General features: G+C 36.8%; 1 protein-coding gene across 4 annotated transcripts; it reads left to right on the top strand.

The window, feature by feature from the left end:
• The first annotated feature begins 203 nt into the window (after positions 1-203).
• LOC121295351 (kelch-like protein 2) lies at positions 204-22,531 on the top strand. Of its 4 annotated transcripts, none has more exons than XM_041219888.1 (17): positions 507-590; positions 1,854-1,895; positions 4,397-4,532; positions 5,178-5,303; positions 5,724-5,830; positions 7,649-7,770; positions 9,689-9,851; positions 12,019-12,128; positions 12,820-12,936; positions 13,278-13,427; positions 13,948-14,065; positions 14,878-15,075; positions 15,408-15,509; positions 17,220-17,348; positions 17,811-17,951; positions 18,100-18,243; positions 21,893-22,531. In XM_041219888.1, the coding sequence occupies exons 4-17, from the start codon at positions 5,266-5,268 to the stop codon at positions 21,919-21,921; spliced, it is 1,668 nt and encodes a 555-aa protein (XP_041075822.1). In that variant the 5' UTR covers positions 507-590; positions 1,854-1,895; positions 4,397-4,532; positions 5,178-5,265; the 3' UTR covers positions 21,922-22,531. The 4 variants fall into 4 exon arrangements, with proteins under 4 accessions (XP_041075798.1, XP_041075822.1, XP_041075805.1 ...); XM_041219871.1 differs by having other exon boundaries at positions 4,397-4,493; XM_041219864.1 differs by lacking the exons at positions 1,854-1,895; positions 4,397-4,532 and adding an exon at positions 204-272 and having other exon boundaries at positions 489-590.
• The last annotated feature ends 1,238 nt before the right edge of the window (positions 22,532-23,769 follow it).

Raw genomic sequence — 23,769 nt, forward strand, 5'->3', positions numbered from 1 at the left:
AGCAGTAGTACAAATTTGCACAGGTGAAAAATGAATCAGCAGCAGTAGGCCCACAATAAACACAGTAGGCTGCTTGAGCTGCTGCAGGCTGCCAATAAGTCTTCCACAAGCAGATGGAGCTAGTATTATTTTCTCTCAATGAGCCCGTGTCATTAAAAGAAAATCTTGCCTGTTATATCCTTGTTTATATTGTAACCACAAAAGGAAATACCAGGTGGTTTTCCAATCCCCTCTCAATCTACCTGAACCGAAGGGAGTCAACAATATGCCTGGTTCGTTAGGTGGTACTTGTTTGTTCAGCATTGTAGATTTTGTCTGTAACTGCAGAGTTTTAAGCGAAAAACATAAGGCGCTGCCTCTTCTTGCAAAACACTTTGAATTTACAGATTGAAGTGATACTACTCACCCTGACAGACTTATTAATTAGGACGTTGGCGAAATGGAATCCCTTCCACCGGTATAAGATATAAATAAATGTTGTATTTCAGGATTTAAAAAAAAAAGACCAAATTCTGAGATGGAATGGTGCATTCTGCAGCAATCAGTTTCCACGTTCTGAAGAGAGAAAACACAATGGAGATGCATCCAATGTAAGCATTATCATAATAATAATAATAATAATAATAATAATAATAATAATAATAATAATAATACTGTCGATGTGTTCACACAGATAAGTTTTGATGTATCTAGCGGGGATTTATTTGTGTCAACACAGAACATTGTTATGGGGGGGGCACACTAATAAACCCAAATATGTCGTAATAATAACACCAACGATACATGGCATAAATATAAAGTTCACATTATGGGCCTATGCAAACGTATCATGTTGTCTGTCTACTTTAGTCATAATTTAAAACATTATCGCATTTATTATGTATATTTTGACAATGGCATAATCGGCTCGCGTTTTATTTTCATATTTTAATTGGTAGTCAAAACTACTACATAATAAAACACAACAATCCTATTTCTTAGGCTATTCGCATACACTTGAGTGGGGTCAATAATAATAATAATAATAATAATAATATAATAAATAATAATAATAATAATAATTACATTCCTTATTCAATGTTCAGCATAGCCTTAAGTACAACAAATTAACTCCGCAGACAAACCATGTTCAGTTTAACCTGCCCAATAATGCTGTTACACTTTGGTTTTACAGTAGTTTAAATATCACCCTGGTATTGAAGAAACTTGAAACTGCTGTTAACATTACCAATGGGTGTGGTGATGTTTGCCTGGGCAGACTGATGCTCAAATGGATTTAGGCTGGGGTCCAGCTAACTTCAGCTGGTGCATGACTTGATGTGTAAATCCTGATACTGATTCCAGTATCACCACTTTGAAAGAACAGGATCCTTATTTTGCATTTTCTGTAGTGATTGTTCCAAGTTGGTATAGAACTCTGTATATATGCAAGTTTTTTGTTTTAGTTTTTTTTTTTTTTTTTTTTTTTTTTGCCAATACCAATATGAGTCTTTTGTGTTTGTAAGCTTCATCTACTAGTGGGTGTGAATTTGAATCAAATCCGGAATCATATGGATTAAATCAGAGGTCTTGGGATAAAAAAGTTAAATAAATTCGACAAAGGGACTTGAGTAAAATTGTGTTATACAGCTCTTGTTGTCAGTGCACAGTTTAAGCCTTTTCAGGCTACTTTGATCAGAATTCTTTTACTGTTCTAGCAGAAATATCTTTGGGGGGGGCAGCTACAATCATAATTTTTTTTTTCCTACTGTCCTCCTACTGCTTTGTAATGATTTAATTATTTCATTAGGTTTGATGTAGGTCTCGGTCTACTGTTTACCATGTTTTAACTGTAGTTCATTCCTTTTCACCAGAAACAAAACAATTCAGTGACAAAGCCAAGACACATCTTAAAGGTAAAACAATAGTATTCTTTAATAGACCTGGCTGGGTCTACTACTGCAATGGGGAATTTCAATCAGGAATTGTGTAGCCTATATCTTCCTTGGCTTCCTTTGAAATGACATGCCTCTGTTTGTAACCCTTCAACACCGCCTCAAAACTTGGTCCCCCCCTCCCATGTTTTAGTTCATTTCACAGCAGACTCATGCACAGGTGGTTTGAGAATAGGAGACACTTGCTGTACAGACCTTTGCACCTTCGAACAACTTTGATATTAGTCAGTACTGGCTTGACTTGTCAGTAGTCTGATTTTGATTACTTATCCAGTGTAACAAACGTTATCTTTACATGGAATGTGTCTGACTGTGCTACATACAAGCTGAAACTGTCCCAACTTTTGTAATTAGGGGGTTCAAATTCCCTCTTCGTATCAAAATAGTGTGTCCTTAGATATCCTGTCTAATAACCTTTCCAAAGCCAGCCTTCTGTTTGTTTCTGATTGGCACTGTTAACAATGAGAGTAATCCCTCAATTTGGCACACATGACCAACGGTGTGCAATTTTTGGGAAAAAAAAAATGAAATGCTAGAAAAATCTACTTGCCCCCTCCCCATCACACACACAAAAAAGTGGAATATAACTTGTAGGATTTTGGTTTTATTTAGCAATGAACACAATAAATTAGTGATTAACAGGGGTGGATCTAGTACATTTAGAGTAAAACTAATAAACAATACTTGGGAGTTATTCAAATATAAAAAATAGCTTCTGCCTGTTTTTTTTTTTTTTTTTTTTCCCCCACTCTTTTCTCTATAAGATGAATCCAACTCTTGATATACAGGTGTTTTAGTTTGTTGCATCACAGAATGAAAAGTGAATTGCAGAAGTCTAGCACCTACACACAAACGTTTTAAAAAGTGTTTACATCGCACCACTATCACTTCTGATTGGTTAGCTGTGGGTAAAACTAATCTATTGATTACAAAGAAACCCAGAAATGGCTGCCAAGAGAGCCCCTGGCAAGGCACAGACTAATCTTTTCAAGTTAAGGTATTGTTTACATTTTCACTTATTTTCTAATTTATGTAAAGACTTTAAAACATGTGTGTAGGTGCTAGACTTTTGCAATTCAGTTTTCCGAAACTTGCGGGGCTCTCTAAAAATATGCCCAGAGCATCTTTTAGCAAAAGAACGAACATAGGACAAATACTGAAATAAAAACTAGTTGTCCGACAGGCAAAATATAATGGCTAACCTTGTTGTCCCTCACACAAGTCTTGTTGTCCCAGGTGACTGCAGGCATTGTATTCCTGGCACTGAACATTTTAAATTAAGTGTGGGGTTTTAGGAGCAAGTAAACTGTTATATTTGAAAAAAAAATCTGGTCTCCTGTTTCTTCTTAAAGATAAAAGAAGAATCTCCATATTTTATTGTGGTACAGTGTATGGTCAGATACACTACCTACTAGTACTGTAGTCCTCAAAAGGATTCTTGAGTTATTAAATGTGATCTGATGTGTTTGTTTTGTTATTGTAGAGTATGTCTTATCTGCAACTTTGCTCTCCTGAGTAGCAACCTGTATTGTCCACTTGTTGCCCTGCAAAAAGGCTAGACATGTTGTAGCAGCTAGCAAATATACTTAGTTACTTCTTGGTGGGCTTCTGGATAGCTTCCTGTTCTATTGTACACATACGGTTTTTTGACAGTGTGGTAGTTGTGTTCAAGGAAAAGCTATGTTTTCACAATTTCAAATATTTTGTTTGTCTTACATCTTCACATATGGTCAATTCTTACCAGAATTACAGAAGGTTCTGCTAAGTTGAATTGCAGTGCCTGGTTGTGACAGGATAGCGGCAGGAAAGAGATGCCAAGGCACAGAAGCTGCAGTTTAAGCGCTAACATGCACTTTAATAAACAAAAATAACACATCAAAAGGCACATGGGCCAAAACAAAAGATTTAAACAAAATTCACAAATATTCACAAGAAAAACTGCTGTCAGACTAGGCATTTGCCTTTACTGAACAGATCTTTTAAACAAAAACTCACCAAACTCTCCTCTCCCTTAATGGAGCCATGAGCTGTCATTTCATAGAATGTGGCTGGCCCCAATTAGCACCAATTATTCTGTTAAGGAGCAACCACGTTCCCACATTTTTTGGCAGGGACAGGAATTAACCCCATCCCTGTCAACCACCACCAAAACACAACAATATTTGCAGGCAGAGAACTTGCTCTGTCACACTGGTGATGGGACATTTCCTAATTTCACAATACTGAGACCTAATTTACTAAGCTATTAAAGGATATAGGCCTACCTTTTGAATCATTTGCCTGACTTTGGCAATACTTTGTATTGTACTACATTAAGTTCTTTCACATACCATGATTACAGAATCTGTTGTCAAATTTAATACCCTCTTATTTTAATATTGTGGTGACGAGACTCCTATTGGGGTCATTTGAAGTGCGCTGAGGTGAACTATACCCACTTGATTGTCCTCGTTTTTATACAGGAGCGCAAAGGCATCCCCAGCCAACTCCACATGAACATGATTTGAACCATCAAGCTCCCAGTCCTATCACTTATCTTGCACTCAACATGGTAGTGAAGTAAGTCAGATGAGTCAGTGAAGACGCCTGAATCTGCAGGTATACATGAGTACTCGCTGGGCCCATGGCGGTTTTGAACAATTCTGCACTGGTTCAGGGTTTGCATTTTTACAAATGATTCACATGGAGTTACACTTGTCAGTTACTATTACAGATTTTTAGTTGGGGTTGGGGGGGGGATTGGTTAAAAAGTTCTCAAAATACATGGTATCTTCGTCTGACTACAACACATTATTAGTATAAAACTCTAGTTCAGAGTGTTGTTGGTCAACTATGATAAAAAAAATAAAAAAAAACAGGAAAATCAATGCAAGTCATAATTTAATTCATGTTGGTACAGTACTGTAGATGCACTCACCGGCTTAATGATTATGGACCATGATACCCTTGTACACAATACTGATACTGTAGATCGACTCGTGTGTACAGGTTATGACTTACCTGGATTTTCAAGCTACTTTGTACTGGTTTGTGATCCCACAGCCAATCCAGTACCCTTTGGGATGGTGGCTGTGCTGTCCATCCAGCAGCTAGGATTTTGAAAAATCTATGGGTCAGTTGGTTTAGGTATTCCTGCACTTCCTGTGTTAACACCTCTGTCTGTGGCTTTTCACTTTGTGAATCTGCCTGTCAGTCCTGATTGTAGAGTTTATATTAACGGCAACCTGTTTTGTTTATTTACAGATGCACAAAGCTGTGCCGTCACAAACCCCACAACCTGAAAGACGATGCACCTGAGAAGCAGTGTCCAGTCACAGTGAATCCCCGTCATATGAAAAAAGCTTTCAAAGTGATGAACGAGTTACGCAGGTAAAGTGCAGTAAAAGATCCCTGGCTCTGTTTTTTTTCTTTTTTTTGAAGAGCAGGGAAGTTAGTACAGTAGTTCAGAGTTAAAACTATGAAACTTTTTCCAAGTATTAAGTTTAGAATTTAATCTTAAACTTCTAGTTCTTGTCAGATATAGATGTCATCTACTGTGATGTTTGGCTGTAGACAGTACAGGGTAAGGTTATTTATTTTCCCATGTTCTGTAAACATGTTGTACACATGTAGTCTCAAAAATTATTGTTGTAGCAGGATATATACTGTATATTAAAGTGACATCAATGTAATGCAGTGGTTCTCAACCCTGGTCCTGGGGGAACACTGCCCTGATGGTTTTTGTTCCAACCAAGCACTCAATTACATGTGTGTGAGAGTGAGAAATTAATTTTGTCTTTTTGTTTTCAGTCAAAATCTTTTGTGTGACGTGACAATTGTCGCTGAGGATGTGGAGATTGCAGCTCACAGAGTGGTCCTAGCAGCCTGCAGTCCTTACTTCCATGCAATGTTTACAGGTATTTGGCTTTTTAAAAAGACTTTACTGCTTACAAAAAGTGTCATCAGCACCAGTAGAGACCTTCATTTACTCTAAAGGAACTAATCACAAAGGTTAAGTTTGAACTCCATTAGTTATTTAAAGCTTTTTCTTTAATTATTTTAAGATATTCGCTATTCCTGCTAAATTTCTTCTTAAAACACTACTTGCTTGATTTTGAGGACATTAGATGTGGGAAGCTGTGATGAGTCAAAGGGATTTCGGTCTGTGATTCAGCCTCCCGACAGTAGATGGCATCAAACCAACTCGGGACTTCCCTTACCAAGATCTCGTGACCATGGCAAAAGTCATCTTTTGAGGGGCGGAAGTACGAGTATGTAAATTCCAGCCACTGGAGTCAAGTGAAGGATAAGGACACTTGTCAGTTGGGGATTGGTGTTCCACTGACTACAGAGGCGGGACATTACATACTAAAGGGAACGTACTACTGTGTTCGGGGTTGGTCCGAAAGTAAAATAGGAGGAGTAACGGGTGGAGGGAGAGACTAGTTTGGTGCAGCGGGATTTTTAAAAAAAAAAACTAACATTTCTTTTGTCTTTTTTTGTTTATGTATGGTTTACCACGAAGACGATTAAAGACGAGTTATCACGATCGGTTTTGGATTTCACCCCTGCACTCCTTCCCTCACACCATTTTGTTTTCTTTTGTTATTTAATTATTTTGTTGTGTATAGATAATAAAAATAAATTATTTTATTTCTGTACACATAAATTACTGTCTGGACATTCCATTTAATACACTCTCGCCTCACAGAAGCATATTAACATTGCACAGGCTTCTCTGCAAACTGCTTCATACACACTCAAGTATAGTCTTTTCAGAAGCAATTTTTGCTGGAGTAGTTAGTAAGCATGGCAAATGATAGAGAATCAAACCTAACAGAATATTAAACAGGAAATGTAATTAATTGTTAGGGAAATATGGATGATATAAAGGATCATTAAATAGTTTGATATTTGTTTCATGTATACAAAAATGTTTTTAATCTATAAGATAAAAAAAATAGTGAGTTTGTGAATAGCACCTAATGTGATGACATTACAACAGGACTTCCCTTAAATAACAAACATGTAGTTAAAAAGATATTTTGCATTTTGGTAATATTTACACATTTGGCAGTAATGTGAATGTTGCCTTTATTACTGCAAGTGTCAAGGTTGGAAGGTGCACTGAATGTTCTATAAATACAGCAGGTTTCCCCATACTGGTTTCAGTGAGTTGTACACCTGCTTTGCTTCTGTTACACAGGGTTCATTAGACCAGACTTCAGTGTAAAATAGAACTCCTTGTTAGACGTTGGTGTAAAGGGTAACTGTAATATACTTGTATTCACTGCAGGGGATGTTTATTTCTGGCAGTGGGTATAAGGTAGAAGCACCTGTATATAAGTTGCGCTTTAGAGTTTTGTGTAACGTATACACAAAACTACTTATCCAGTTAAGAAACTTGGTTAGGACATTCTTTCACAAGTTACTGTATTTAGACTATCAGAATCTTGGGACTTAAGGAGAGGCCTGTGTTTAAGTATGTAGGTCATACTTGCATTTGTACTTTTATCTAGAAACCCGCTTATCTCACTGTGGTAAAAGCATGTTTTGTGGAAGAACCTGTCAGTCCGTGTATCACACTTGCATTTCTACATGTAAATACAGTGAGTGTAGGTCTTGCTGATCTCTGTCATGATACTCTGCTGTATTACTGTATTTACATTTGTGGAAGAGAATATATGCTACTATGTGTATTGCTGGTAATCGCTCATATTGTTTTGACCTTGCAGGTGAGATGAGCGAGAGCAGAGCAAAGCGAGTCCGGATAAAGGAAATGGACGGATGGACATTGGGGATTCTCATTGATTATGTTTATACAGCAGAAATCCAGGTCACAGAAGAGAATGTACAGGTTGTACTATTACCTTGTCTTTTCCTCTTTGACAGAGGTTACTATTGTTTTAGCCATGGTATTGGACATAGTAAATGGTGGCTTATCTTAAATTTTTATGTGTTTGCTTCCAGTTTTTTTTTTGTTTCTATTAAAGCTCTTCAATCTTTATCCCTTTTCTTATTGGAGTAAATCTGGTTAAACCGTATATAAAAATAATTTTTCATATTGATATTGGCTGTTTTTAGTATAACTTCTAGTATGTATATTATTAAAGCCCAGTGTGTATCTTTAACTGCAGTGTTTTTCTGGAACCTTCCTTTTAACAGTTTTGTGATTCCCCAGCTTGGCTTCCACTGTTTCCATGACAACAACAACAAAAATGATTTGGTCAAATCATGTATCAAGTGCTATTAAAATCGGTACATAGTATTAGTGGTCCATACAAACATGCTGGCTGTAAATTTGTACAGAACTATGAAATATTCCTCTGGTTTTCATCACAGTTGGATTGTGCATGGTCTAGATTAGATAAGTATTGCATAATTTGACTTGAAACAATGTTACTTGCTAGTTTTATAATATAATTTTGTAGACATTTTGGAAATAATGAAACTGCAGTTACTTCAATATCAGGCCCAGTATTACTTGTGTCTTAGATTTCTGCCTGCAATGGTTTTAAAGCTAGGTAGCACTTAGGGAGGAAAAGCGATTTGATTCCCTCGGTCAGTGCCTGATCTGGGATCTGGAACCCCAGTCATCCTAAATCCTCAACACTTACCATACCAACTAGACTAAAACTTTGCTTATTCAGTTATGGAACTTTTTTTTTTCATCACTTACAAAAACTTGGTTAACCAACAGATAACACTGAACTAAGAGAATAATATATAAATCATAAATTTAGAGGTTATCCTCCTCATTATTTCTTGCCTGAGGTAAACAAAGGAAAGAATATCTAGAGCATCATTGCACAAAATGATGCAGTCCATATGTTTTATTCCAGCCTTGATTTTTTAGTTTTTGTTTTAACTGCACAGTGTTTGTGATTGGAACTAGACAGTGCTGTTTTCTCATAAAAGGCATTTATCACCTCAAATCAACAAAGCATTCAACAATTCAGTGAAACATGGTGCAGGCCCAATGCTTATGAATGTTTTATGCATTAAAAGTGATATTTTTGAAAATGTCATAGAAGCACCAAAATGTTGAAGGCAATACAGTATAGATGTAGAATGGCACCTAATGGAAAAGGAGTGTGATGAAAATCTTGCACGATGATGATTATGCATCCCACAACCTCCTATCTATCCTGTATTATTTTATACACAACATGCTAAATGTACATTTTCACACAAGGGCATTTCAATATTATGCATGTTTGTCTTTAAACCCTGGTTTCAAATGATAAACATGCATCCATTTTTACTATATTCTTACTGTTTCATTTGCAGCTGTGGGTTAAGGAGGTATGCTGCTGTAGTAAGCAAGGGGTTTGGTACCCTTTTCCAGCATCTGATCTAGTAAAATTGCAGTTGTTTTATGGAAACTATTTTGAGATGGACATTGTCAGGACCTGCATTCAGTATTTCTGCTGCCTTTGTTCTGCAGCTGTTCCTGTAGAAGATTTAGTTCTAGTAACTGCAGCTTGTCTATGTTAAAATGTGGGGGTGGCTAGGTCAGACAGACAGAGAAAGATGTATGAATAGATTTGAGTATTATCATCTGAACATATTAACACTAGTCCACAACCAAAATAATGGGAGTTTTACCTAGAAAATGGGGAGAACTGTTTTCTTTTCTAGCAGCGGTAATATGACTGTCCGAAGTTTTGTCTGTTGCAGCTGCTTTGCAGTCCTTGAATCCCAGGCAGTTTGCAGTCTTCTTGGTACAGTGACTATCCCCTATCATTATCAACCTGCTTTCTCTTGTTTTTAAGGTTCTGCTTCCAGCCTCCAGTCTCTTGCAGCTGCAGGACGTGAAAAAAGCTTGTTGTGAATTCTTGGAATCACAGCTACACCCCACCAACTGTTTAGGGATCCGAGCCTTTGCAGATATGCATGCATGTACAGAGCTGCTGAATAGAGCCAACACATTTGTAGGCAAGTACTACATATAGTAACACATTTTGTACAGTACAGCAGTGCAGTGCATCTAAAGTGGTGTGACTGTGTGCATTGCTATGCGTTTTCCATGTATCTTGTCTGTCCTATGAAATACAATAACCAGTGTCTTCATACCAAGACCTGACAGGCTTTTAGAACACTCCAGTTGTTCCCACATATGACTGTTGATATCCCAGTGTAACTGGAGTGTACCTAACATGCATATATAAGGACATAAATAAATCAGTCCTGACACTGATAATGGGTAGATGTGGAATTCATTTATTTTTGCTTGTACTGTACAGCCCAAATTTGCCTGCAGGCAGATACTGCCAGTTGAGTCTTAATTGCTTGATGTTTCTTCAGTTAACTTTAACACAGTGTGTCTTTCATTTCTTTTTAGCATGTAACTGCAAAACTTGGAATTTAACCCATGTATTGCCTTTGTTTAATTTTGTCATTAAAATGTGCTGTATGGTGAACTATTTTTGTGGGGGTGGGATCACACCTTAGTCTAGGGCTGCAACGAAGGGTACATTTTGACCTTAGAAGGTCTCGGAACACATTATAGAAGGAAGGTTTGAACCTTCTATGCTACTCATTTGCATAATTTACTGGTGACCATAGCTACTTGTTTATATTTGATTGAAAATCGTATTTTACAGGTAATCCACAGTAATGGAATAAAACATTCACATGTAATTCAAAAATACATTGTATAGAAGATTTATCAAGTTTTTATAATTTAAATAAAAATACACATTGTTTATTTCAACGTAACTGATGATGCTTGTGATGTACAGTAAGCTGACTGCTCAGTTTTTTTTTTTTTTTTGGTCGCCTGGGCATTTAACAAAATAATCCCAAACAGCAGAGGGGTTTCGAGACATTTCTTTCAATACAGCTTACGCTATACAATGCTTTGCTGTCGAGATGGAGAATCAAAACACGAACTAGGGGGGGGGGGGGGGGGGGGGACTGCTCAGTTTTTTTTTTTTTTAAATCAAAATAATTAGTGTATTTTGTATGTTTCAAATATGTTCTACCGTAGCACTTCTCTTACACTGTCTTGTACACTGGGTAGTCAGTACATATTTTATTGAAGCACTAGAACTACTATAGGTACCCCCCCAGTGCTTTGGCATACTATACCCTGCTCCATACCCGGCAGCGGTGCCATATAGAGTTGCTACGTGTAACGATTTGGTAGTGGATTTTAATATAACCACTGCATTATGCAAATACTGCATCTGAGTGACAGTCAGTGTGTGATTTTATAGTATTCACACATTATCAAACTGTTTCTGTTAACAGAGGGGAAAGAGAAGTTTAAAACTACCTTAGAGTTCCTGGCTAGCGAACAAACCTTCGTACACAGCCATACACAGGTTTATATAAATGTGTCTTTATCCCAGAATGTTCTAGGCTAAAATACTAGCATTATTATGTCAAGTCAACTAATAGCAAGATTCAGTTGCCAAGCCTTTGCAGTCTAGAGGTTTCCCTAGCAACCAGCTAACCCTGAAGACAGTAGCTTTTTTTCTTTTCTTTACCTGGCAGCTGGGTGACATTTTCTTCATTGTTGTGAAAACGACTTTTGCATGTATATGTTTAAGACTTCAGTCCAGACCAGGACTGCTTGATTTAGGCCTAAATGTAGATTTTGCAGTCTAGTTGTTTTTCTAATATCCTTGAACAAGCTGGTAAAATGGAAAATTGTGATTCTTTCTGAATTATTATTCTAGTCTGGGTCTTTTAAAGTAAAACTACATTTTGAATTTAAAACCTTGCAGCATTTGTGTTTTGTTGATTTAATGTCTATTTAAGTAAATGTTGAATATGCAGTTTAAGGTAATGCAGTATTTCTACAGTGGACTACCAGCTATATTTTTTTTAATATGGGTGTCTGGTTTTCAAGTGCATAACCAATGTTTATGTTGATGACAAGAAATCGAAAGCAAGTATTCTTTGGAGCTCTTACTTAGTTTTTTGTTTTAAACCTTAATCGCTGGTTTCACAGCCCCCAGATAGCACTAATCTTGCTGTACCGATATGTTTAACTGTTTAAATTCATTACTAAAACTAAAGACTTGTCAGAAGTCATTATGTACACCCTACATTGTAACCAGAGAGGTTGATGATTTCTGTTTATTTCCCTATTCAGAGCAGCACTTTGCAGAGGTGGTGCAAAGTGAGGAACTCCTGAATCTGGGAATTGAGCAGGTGTGCAGCCTGATAGCCAGTGATAAGCTTATAATACCATCTGAGGAGAAGGTGAGATTGAAAGTAGCCTGGTCTATTTAATTTCAATTATCAGTAGGACACATGGTGATAAAGGCTATGGGGTACTACAGTTACTAATAATCCACAACAGAATATATTACTGACATATTTGAATAATTTCCCACTGTATTAATGCAGTGTTTTAGTTGCAGTGTCATAGATGGTGGTCTTGCATTCCATTTAGCTCCAAAGAGCTTTAATACCATACAAATCCATTTGCTAAATAAATTACGCATTTGGTCACCAGAAAAGCCTTATGCAACATCTTGTATTCATGACAGGACCAGAAATATCTACTTGACACCTTTGCTTTGCTTAGTGGAAAATATCTGCTAACATCTTAATACTCAAGTCGCATCAACTAGATCATAAGAACATAGGAAAAGAACAAGGAGACTTGTTGATAAAGCGGGAGAATCTGCTAGCCACCTTAAAATAACCTCTCTTGTTGTGTTCTTAAGTAGATGCAAATTGTTTTGTTTTGTGTAAATATGATCAAGTTTTACAGCCTAAACACAGCCCTACAACCCAGCTGTTCCTTAATGATTATGTGTTTGAAGGCAATAAAGCTTCAGAAGAAAGTAATGAAGACTAAAGAACAATTCAGTTGGCTAAATAATGAAACTGTTATTTTTACCACAATGAAAGTTCAGTATTAAAGCGGTTTGTTGTATCATTGCAGGTGTTTGAAGCGGTTATTGCCTGGGTAAACCATGATAAGGATGTCCGTCAGGAACACATGTCCCATCTTATGGAGCATGTGCGGCTGCCTCTGCTTTCTCGAGAATACCTGGTCCAGGTATGTTCAATGAATCTCAGTTAACTTTTTCTCAAAGTGGAATTCAATGGTCTCCTCATTTTATTTCCATATCTGTTAGATATTGTGGTCTCAGAAGTGCAGGTGGTAAATTGGACAATGAATTATGTTGAAGTTAAAATGACAGATAAGAAACACAAATGTTACCATTGACTACCTTTTAAATCATATGTATTATATAACAAAACAAATATGCTACATTAACCTGTGAATAGTTTTTAAATGGGCAGATTGCTTTAAGAAATGTGCACTAAAATTGATACCGACTTTAGGTGATATGGATGTTCCTGCCACATGATGTTGCACCCCATCTGTCATTCTAGAGAGTAGAAGAGGAGTCCCTGGTTAAAAATAGCAGTGCATGTAAAGATTACCTCATTGAAGCCATGAAGTATCATCTGCTTCCTGCTGACCAGAGGTCCATGATGAAAACTATTAGGACCAGAATGAGAACGCCCATCAATCTTCCAAAGGTAAAAAATTAGTTAAGCATCCCAAGGGAAGCTTATATGAGTTTGCAATCCTGCTGCTGCTAAAAATGAACCCTTTTGCTGTCATATTTGTTTTAACCTAACAAATTAATGCTACACATCTTTTTCACATTTGTGTATGACTTCATGTGTACAGACTCATTCATTCTGATATGAAATACCTGTTGGGTTATGTTTCTGGGGCTGCTGTTTTTAGTTCACAAAAACTCCCATTCCTAGTTGGTTAAGCCTCTTAAATGGTATAAAAATGCTAACCCCCTTTTTTTAAATTTATTTTTATTTTTTATAAATTAGAGACATCCCATGACTACGTGTTTTTAAATTCTAACCTTATTACTGAAATCCCTGCCTCAGTACTGCTGTCGCAGGGTATATAAACTTAGTAAAGCAACAACCAGTACTTTATTCTGTGGTTAAATATCTCTTCCAATGCTGATAGAATTTTTATTCTCCACCCACCCCATTAATATATTATATTATATTTCAAATATTGTGGTTTCAGGTAATGGTTGTTGTTGGTGGGCAGGCCCCTAAAGCCATCCGCAGTGTGGAGTGCTATGATTTCAAAGAGGAGCGGTGGTACCAAGTAGCTGAACTGCCTTCACGAAGATGTAGATCAGGTATCTAAGAAGATATTTAAAATATTTTTATATCGTGTGACCACGTTGCATCAGATAATGATATGATTTAGAACCATAAGAAAGTTTACAAACGAGAGGAGGCCATTTGGCCGATTTAATGGAAGGCATGGCATGCAAATGTACTATATTTGTCATAGGAAAATTTACCAAATGTTTTGACAGCCAGAACATCTAGAACTTCAGTATATTGGTATAGGAACTCAGGGAAGTGAGACTGTGGGTCATTAATTTTAGTCCTAATGTCTAGGGTGGGCCTCTGTACATTTGAACTCACTCTGATTTCTGGTGATTTCTTTCAATATGCAAGCCTTCATTTAAGAATAAGTCCTGTTTGATGGAGATTACTCAGTCACGCAATCATTTCATGTGTAGTTGATGGAAATAATAACTCCTATTTTTAACATTTTGGTCTGTTACAAGTTTAACTGTAGGTTTTATTGTCGCATCTTGTAGATAATCCATATATATATATATATATATAAGCTTACCTTTGTTTTCCGTGGGCACCACTCCACCACAGGAAGTCATGCTATTTCGTTGTTTCAAGTAGAGCCTGAGGTTTGCAGCGCCATCATGTGTTTTTTACTTACTATTTTAAGCCTTTAAAAACAGTAGTTTTTAATGTATATGTTTAAACATACACCATACCATAGAAGGCTAAAATGGGTTGTGTTAACCATGTGAAGCTGAACAATGAGTTGCAGACTTGTTGCTCAGGCTCTGCATTATAAGTTGTTTTCCCAAAGTCAACCAAGGTCTTGTTTCCTATTGTGTTTTTTTTTTTTCTCCAGGTGTTGTCTGCATGGGAGGATTTGTTTATGCAGTTGGTGGATTCAACGGCTCTTTAAGAGTGCGCACAGTCGATTCATATGATCCAGTTAAAGACCAATGGACCTGTGTTGCCAGCATGCAGAACAGGAGAAGCACTTTGGGGGCTGCCGTATTAAATGGCCTTCTTTATGCTGTAGGAGGATTTGATGGGAGTACAGGTGTGTTGACATTTTTGGAGTTTTTATTTTATTTTTTTCTCCTTGTGTTACTATCTCTAGGGTGAGAGTGCCTTATTCTCCACCCCCAATAACCTTATTTTCCCTCTCCCAGAAGTAAAAAGACACCCCACAAACTTACATGTGTGAAATGAACAAGTTTCTACTGCCTAGAAAGGCAACTTGTCTGGTATCAGTTAATACCCTGTGGATCATCCTGTAACCTTATGTAAAATACAGGCTTTACCTGAAGGAGAGTGGCAATCTTCTCTGAGTTTGTTGTTCTAAAATTTAAAAATAAGGAATCTTCAGTGTGTGAATTTTTTTTGCTGCAGGTTTGTCAACTGTAGAAGCCTACAATGCAAAGAAAAATGACTGGTTTCTCATAGTGCCTATGAACACCCGTCGGAGTAGTGTGGGAGTTGGTGTTGTTGGAGGTGCGTGCTGAAATTGTTATTAGTGTACATACACAGGGCTATTCTAGAGCTACATTTATAGTTTACATGCTGTTCCATTGCTGTTTTGTAAAACATGTCAATGCCTCCTTCCTTGTCTACATTTTGGGCATCTGCCTTAAATGATATCCAGCAGTTCTTGGGTATCAATATGATAGAAATTATCTTTTGTATTTTGTACCTATTGAGATGAAGGGGAATTTCTCGTAACAACCAACTGTATATAAGACTGTTATTTCAACTGAAGGGTTAAGCTTTTATCAAATGCCATGAGAACACCAATGTCACCAGAACAGTACTTTTCGGTGTATTTTATATACTAACATTATTAGTTTTTGTCAGATGCCTTAAGGTTGCAGTGCAAAAACAATATAAATAGTGTAGTTTACAGTAAGTGCAAATACTATAATGCAATATGAGATAAGACGTAACAATTTAGGATTAAGACAATTTGTATCTACTATGACATAATACTACTGCAAGGATAGTGCATCAGTTGAGTGTCCACTAACATGATGCTTAGATCAAGCAAGTCCAGTGCATGGAAGGAGGGGTAGATCAAGAGATCTACAAGTGCAGTCTAAACAAGTGTGTCTTGAGGAGGCAGCGGAGTTCAGTGAGAAACGGAGCAGTCCTGAAGTTCTCCGGTAGCTGGTTCCAACACAGAGCAGCTAGGGAAGAGGAAGGGCATGGGAGGATGGAGAGTGGAAGGAAGACATGACCAATCAGCCAGTAGAGAAGCAGAGGGCAAGAGGAGGAGCAGGGAGAGATGGGGGATTGGAGGTAGGAGGGGGTAGTGTGGTGGTAAGAACAAGGGTCTTGAATTGAATGCGAGCAGAGATAGGTAGCTAGTTGAGAGTGCGAAGCAGAGGGGTAGCATGAGAGTAGGTAAGACAGACATATTCTGGCACTTATTAAGTAATTATTGCCTGAGAGAACAAGTAATGTGCATTTCTTATGAAAATACAGTCGGAAGTGAACTTTTAAAAAGTATACATTGCAAATGAACTGCACTTGCAGTCTGCTGTCCCATTCTGATCAATGGCATTTTGAAACCACTAAAGGCATCCTCAACATCAGGTGTCCTCCACAGTTTGCTGTTCATAGGCCTGTATTGTATCTCGTTTTTTTCAGAATGGTTTATCGTGGTAATGTTAATCTGTTCTTTTCCTGTATGGTGTTGCATTATCCACCACTTTCACGCCTCCACTTTTGTCTGCAAGGATATGATGTGAACACTATGCAACTTGAAGTGCATTGTAGGATCTGTAGTCCCAAAACAGCACTTAAATACACTACAGAGGCACTAATCTGAATGCAAGTCAATACATTTCCCAATATCCTTTACACTCCGCTGTTCCAACTAGAGCAATTTAGTTTTATTCAAATTTTTCTTCCTTAGGAGGGCTCCAAAATAATTTGCTCTAACAGGAAATTAGTATTAAGTAAATTTGTACTGTAAGAAGTAATTTACAACGAACGACTGCTAAATTTACCCAGGACCTTGTAGTAATGTGTAGTATCATCTAATCAGAGTTTTTTTTTTTAAGGAATTTACTTTTATTTTGCAACCTTTTTTGTATGTTGGAGAAGTGAACATGAAGATGTTAAACCGTTAGACTTTTTTATAGAAAAAAATAAAGATCACATGTCATTATAATTATAATATTGCAATAATTGTTCCTCATTAAGGATTGCTGTATGCAGTTGGAGGGTATGATGGTGCATCTAGGCAATGTCTCAGCACAGTGGAGGCCTACCACCCCAATGCCAACGAATGGAATTATGTTGCAGAGATGAGCACAAGACGAAGTGGGGCAGGTCAGGAATTACTTCCACAGGTTTCTGATTGAGATTTCTCCCCAGTGTGAAATTACCACATTATAGTATCTCTATTGGCAGAGTGTGGCTGATTTGTGGGGTTGAGACTTGACTTCAAAGTTGCATGACTTTCTGAGTAGACCCTGCAGGAATACAATAGTTAGGAATGTGATTAGAGAGCGCTCGTTCATCAATGAGGAAAACACACACCTACCGGTGTGCCAGACAACAAATAATGTTAATAGCAGACATAGTAGTCAAGTATGCTATTTTGATTTTCTGCCTGTGATTCCTAATTAATGTAGGACAGTTTTCCTTCTCTTTATATCACTGTAGCATCCTGTACTGAGTAAATTATAACAATCTTTGAATTCACTGTTCCTCTTTAGACTGGCATTTTGTAAAACTCTTTTCGGGTGCTGTTCACCTTGAATATTCATGATTCTCTGCTTTAATCTGTAGGTGTCGGGGTTTTGAAAGGATTATTGTATGCTGTTGGAGGTCATGATGGGCCACTGGTGAGAAAGAGCTGTGAGGTGTATGACCCTGCCACAAATTCTTGGAAGCAGGTTGCAGATATGAATATGTGCAGAAGAAATGCAGGTAACATATAGCCTCTAGATTTAATAACCGTGTAGGTCGAAGAGGGTGCAGTAGCTTGTTTTGAGCTGAGTGGGGGGAAAAAAAATAATGTGCCACCTGTTCACAATTCAAGAATCTACCATGAGGTTTGTCTTTTTTTCTTTGGCAGGTGTCTGTGCAGTAAGCAATCTGCTGTATGTAGTTGGTGGGGATGATGGTTCCTGTAACCTGTCATCAGTGGAGTATTACAATCCTTCAGTTGACAAGTGGACTCTGTTACCTACTTGTATGAGCACAGGAAGGAGTTATGCAGGTAACCTGGGAGTAGCCACGCGTTTGTGTGCATATACAATAATGCCTTGTGAAAGGGTGGCTTTGCAGGGGTGACGTCAGACCAGAAACAGACTCAAAACAATGAATGGCAGGTGAATCTAAGGTGCAGTGGCTGTCAGTGCTTTATTGAATAATAAAACAAAAGATTTAAAACAAAACCAAAGGCGCGTTGGCCAAACAATTAACAATTAAGTATTGTGTTGGTGTTTAAGCCAGCATGCTTAGCAATTTATTATAATTCTGTGTTATTTAATTTACCTCCTCGGTCCCGTTCTGTATTCCTAGACACTCTCTGCGAACAAGGAAAGCTGCAGGCTTTTATATTCTGGCCAAGGGATTAACTAACTGTTAATTATGTTATTACCCTCGGCCATAGTCTGCACGAATTGAATAAGGATGCGTGACTGTCAGCTGGTTAAATAATCAGTAGCTGATCAGTCACGCATCCTCACAAGGTTTTTAAAATATAAACAATAACCTGGTGGACGCCGTCTCGCTCGCCCAGCCAAACTGCACATACTAATAAACAAAGGGGCGCCACATGCCTATTCCATGTAAGCCCAAGAAACGGATATTCTCTAGACTTTATTAAATCTGTGAGTATTTAAAATAAGGTGTACCACTTTTTATTACGCACTTCAAAAAAAGATAAATTAAGTGGGTATAAAAATGGGGCATTGTAAGAAGGTAACATAGTGTTCTGGCTTGCTAAAAGTCACTGTAATTGTAGCCATTCTATTGTCATATTTTGATGAAGAATTAACAGATAACTCCTGCAACCCTGATCTAATGTGTTAAAATATTGCCACCTAGTGAGCAAAACGAACAAGGTTTATATCCCACCTTTCAAACTGAATATACTGTATAACTAGGGCTTGAATTTTTCAGGTTTTATTTTGTTTTGAGGTGTTTTTTTGGTTTTATTATTATTTGGCAATTGGTTATTTTCGGTTAATAAAAACCAACACTCAAGCACATCAATTTTCAGTTTGTATAATAAATTGCATGTACGTTTTACCACTGCATGTACAAACGTTAACTTACTCTGTTGAAGTGAGGATGACCACATTTGCATTTTTAATCCAAGAATTGAGAAAGTATTTAGTTTTACGTCACATTACCTTCCGCGTATCTATCGCACTATAATATTGGGCTAGTGGTGAAGAAATAACTGAATAATTTCAGCTGGATGCAGACATATTCCTTTGTTAGTTGTATTTTTACAGCTCGCACATTGTACAATTGCTCAGCCCAGCCCAATTCATTTTCTGGTTTGTCAATTAAGCTTATTGAGTACAAGACCCTTCAATAACTAACTTTTTTTTATACAATTAGAAGACAAGCACTAATACTCTACTGCATACTGCTAAGCAAGCTTAAAGTTAACAGGAGTGTTTTAACCAATTGACTTATTAACCTTTTAACAGCATTTTTTAAATTATAATTTTATTAATCGTAATAGTGATGTGTTATTAATTTTAATATTATACACTAATTATTAATTTTGTAAATATAAATTTTAACCAAACTTTAAAACCATTACTGGTCCTGAATTTATTGGTCCTCAACAATAACAAAAATGATCTTACAACACTAGAGGGTCTATTTATTTATTTATTTATTTCAGACCACCCTAATTGCAAGTCGCTTGAACAAGTGTATTCTATTATAGGTGGGTCCACAAAAATTGCTAATTTGGTCAGTATCATTATTGAAAGATTTATTGCCAAAACCCAGGTTTATCTGTTTAAAAAATACAAATAAAAATAAATAGGTCTTCGGGGTGTGTTTTTTGTTTTTGTTAAATCTGAAAACTTCAAGCCCTATGTATGACTTTGACATTCTACAACTATAACATTGGACATTCTTCAGCTCGTGTTACAGGTGTATCATAATCACAAGGTATAGCGTCTGTTCTGTGTGTGTGTGTGTGTGTGTTTACATATATACACACACACACACACACACACACACACACACACAGCACCAATCAAAAGTTTGGGTACACTTGTTGGAAACTAGGTTTTTATCATAATTGACAATGTTTTACATCGTATACGTTTCTGTAAATACTTGAAAATGAAAACACACGTTACAATATACAAAACAAAATAAAATGCATATCAAAGCATTGTTCAAGAAAATTGAAAATTGTCTCTAAACTTTGGATTCCTCAAATTAGCCACCCTTTGCCTTAATAACAGCCTCACAAACACAAGGCATTCGTTTAACAAGTTTCAGCAGGAAATCATCCGACATGTCTTCCCAGCTCTTCTGCAGCAATTCCCAGAGATGTAGGGCAGATTGAGGTCTGGAGACTGGGCAGGCCAGGTCATTAGATTGAGTTGTTCTTCACTTTCCATCATGTTTCTGTGTTTCGGGTCATTATCTTGCTGAAGAATGAAGGACTGCCCAACTAGCTGTAATCCTGAATAAATGGCATTCCTCTGAAGTATGCTATGATAGCCATGCTGGTTGAGCTTGCCATGGACTTGGTAAAGATCACCAACTCTGTCACCAGCAAAGCAACCCCAGACCATGACACTGCCTCCTCCATGCTTGACAGTGGGAACCACTCATGCGCTCACTGTCTCTGCGTCTTACAAATACTCAGCGGTTGGACCCAAATATTTCAAATTTTGACTCCATAAGACCGACTTCCACTCCTCAAATGTCCAGTTTCTGTGTTTCTTGGCCCAGACAAGTCTCTTCCTCTTTTTCTTCACTCTTAACAGTGGTTTCTTTGCAGCAATTCTTCCAGTTAGGCCAGCTTCATGCAATCTCCTCTGAACAGTTGATGTTGAAACATCTGTACTTCTAGTAGCATTTATTTGAGCTTTTATTTCAGGGGCAGTTATTCCTTGTTCGGTCCTCATGAGTGCCAGTTTCTTCAAATCGTTTGATGGTCTTGGCCACAGCAGTTACAGACACTTGCAAAGTTCTTGCAATTTGTCTTAAAGATTGACCTTCATTTCTTAAAGTAATTACAGACTGTCTGTCTGTCTTTTTTCTTTGCTTAACTGAGTGTATTTTGCCATGTTCTACTCCCTTACATTCAGGAATGACAAACTTGTGCCTATGCTACCTATATTTATAGTAATCATGGACCCTCACTTGTTAACAATAATTGGTGACAAAAGGTTAATTAGATAACATGCTAGTTAACTCAGAGAACATCTAACAAAGACACTTTTATACTTAGGCCAGTGTTCTAACACCGTGTTATACACATTTCAGACTTTTAACTGACTTGGGCTTCAGCCTGAAATCCACTTGCTTTGGGTGACCATTTTATTGAAATTGACAAGATTTACATTTTCATTTAAAAATTTAATTTTTGAATGCAATTCACTTGTGATTATCAGCTTATATAAGTACATGTATCATATAATGAAATATTAAGTGTTTATAGACAAGTTTATACAGTTAAAAGCATAGATAATCATGAAAAACCTGGTTTCAAGCAGGTATACTCAAACTTTTGACTGGTACTGTGTGTGTGTGTGTGTGTATATATATGTATATATATTACACACTGTACTGTAGTTCTAAAGAACTGCTTATATAGTTGTGATGAAACTTGAACACTGATATTATGGTTTCTCATGTTCTCTGAATTCCCTCCCTAGGTGTTGCAATACTTGACAAGCCGTTATGACTAGGCGTGGATTTGCTGCTGTTCTGAATCTGAAGTAAGATGTTGCTGAATTAATTTGGCGTCCTAAAGCATCTTTGCTGAGCTGCTTCATTCTGAGGCAGTGTGGAGGAGGACCGTACTATCAGGCGAGGAGTGAAGACATTGAAGATTTTGCACTTAATGGGAGCAGTACATGGGATCAGCCTTTTAACACAGACTTTTACCTTGTGGGAAAAGAATACTCTAAGTCTGAAGGTGCACATTGATGAAAAAACACAGCTGTAACTAAAGCTATTCAAAGTTGTACATGGACCAAGTGAGATTGAAAGGAGGATGGTTATCGTGCAAAAGAATCTGAAGAGACATGGACAATAACCGTTAACATTTGTAATGTTTTTATAAACTCTCAATGAGCTAATAAATGTCAGTATTCAAAATAGAGGAAGCCAATTCTATACATAACATCAGTTGGAGATGTTAAGAGGGAATCCCTTGCATCATTTCTGGACTTAATTGTTTAGTTTTCATGGGCATAGTACTACAAATAATTTCAACTATATAATGTGTGTTTGTGTGTGTGTGAGTGTAAACGTGCAAGGCTTTACTAATTCTTCTTCGCAACTGGTATATAGTGTTAGGCAAACTCAAACATGTAACTGTCAAAAAAAAAAAAAAAAAAAAAAAATATATATATATATATATATATATATATATATATATATATATATATATATATATATATATATATATATATTTATTATGACAGTTACATGTTTGAGTTTGCCTAACACTATATACTAGTTGTGAAGAAGAATGAGCAAAGCCTTGCACATTTTAAATTAATTTAATGCCCAAATTGTCAAAACAAGAAAAGGCAATCTAATATTTGACTTGTATGTGTACTTTACCTTATTTAATATCCTGGTCATGTTTTGATGCATTCCTTTATTTTATCTAATTGAGAATGTTATGGCATGAATTCAAATGCAGATTTACATTGGTTGCCTGGATTTGCATTGAATCTGCATGATGTCATAAACAGTTCATTTACTTTCAGCTGGTGTTTTTGCTACTACTGTATGTGAATGAATACTAAATGTGATGTGCAGATTTGGATCTCTTCTAAAAATGACTGTATTTTTTAGGCTTTTCTTTTAATAAACTGTTGTCTTATTTCTGCTGTTATTGTGTTAGTGTCAGGAATGTTGTGCAGTGCTCTTTGAACCAATGTTTCTTAACTTAAGTTGTTTTTGTTTTTTTCAAATAAATATGTTTCTTGTATTTTGATTCAACAGTTATTAATGTGTAGTACTGTTTATATATACATAAACACATGGTTTTGAGAGACCCAATCCCATTGCTTGTACGGGTGTTAAGCGTTTTGATAAGTGAAGTTGATTGCTCCTGGAGTGGGTAATTTGCAAAACCTCAACGACTTTACACTTAAAATAACATCTGAAAAGCTTATATGGTCAGCACCTAGTATTGACTCATCATTCATCAAACCTCAAAAGGATATTCTTTAGCACAATTTATTAGAATGAATATCGGAAGCTGTCGGTTTGTTTTACATAACTTAGACAGGATACTATTACATTGTGATGATACTTAATTTGGACATTCTTTTAGAATTAGTTATTCATAGTATCGGCATATGGAGCCATCTGTATGTCAAGCTTCTTTTTACTTGTGGATATAGATCATGAGAATTTTACTTCGTTTTCTGATACTTCTAATTATCACCTGCCATCTCAGTAGTTTTTCTCAAACTGATAATGGGGTGTTTGTTGCCTGATTGTACCTTCATTTTACCCTCAAATAGGTTTCTGGCTGAGGACTCCTTAGGGTAACACTACATTGAATAGTGTA

Source organism: Polyodon spathula, chromosome 2 (assembly GCF_017654505.1).
Source record: "Polyodon spathula isolate WHYD16114869_AA chromosome 2, ASM1765450v1, whole genome shotgun sequence".
NCBI classification, from domain to species: domain Eukaryota; kingdom Metazoa; phylum Chordata; class Actinopteri; order Acipenseriformes; family Polyodontidae; genus Polyodon; species Polyodon spathula.

Bases quoted from the DNA above. Each gene is read 5' to 3' on its own strand.
- LOC121295351 (XM_041219864.1), top strand. From the start codon at position 523: ATGGTGCATTCTGCAGCAATCAGTTTCCACGTTCTGAAGAGAGAAAAC. The intron at 9,852-12,018 runs GCAAGTACTACA...TTCCCTATTCAG, and splicing joins TAGAGCCAACACATTTGTAG to AGCAGCACTTTGCAGAGGTG. The intron at 14,066-14,877 runs GTATCTAAGAAG...TTTTTTCTCCAG, and splicing joins TTCACGAAGATGTAGATCAG to GTGTTGTCTGCATGGGAGGA.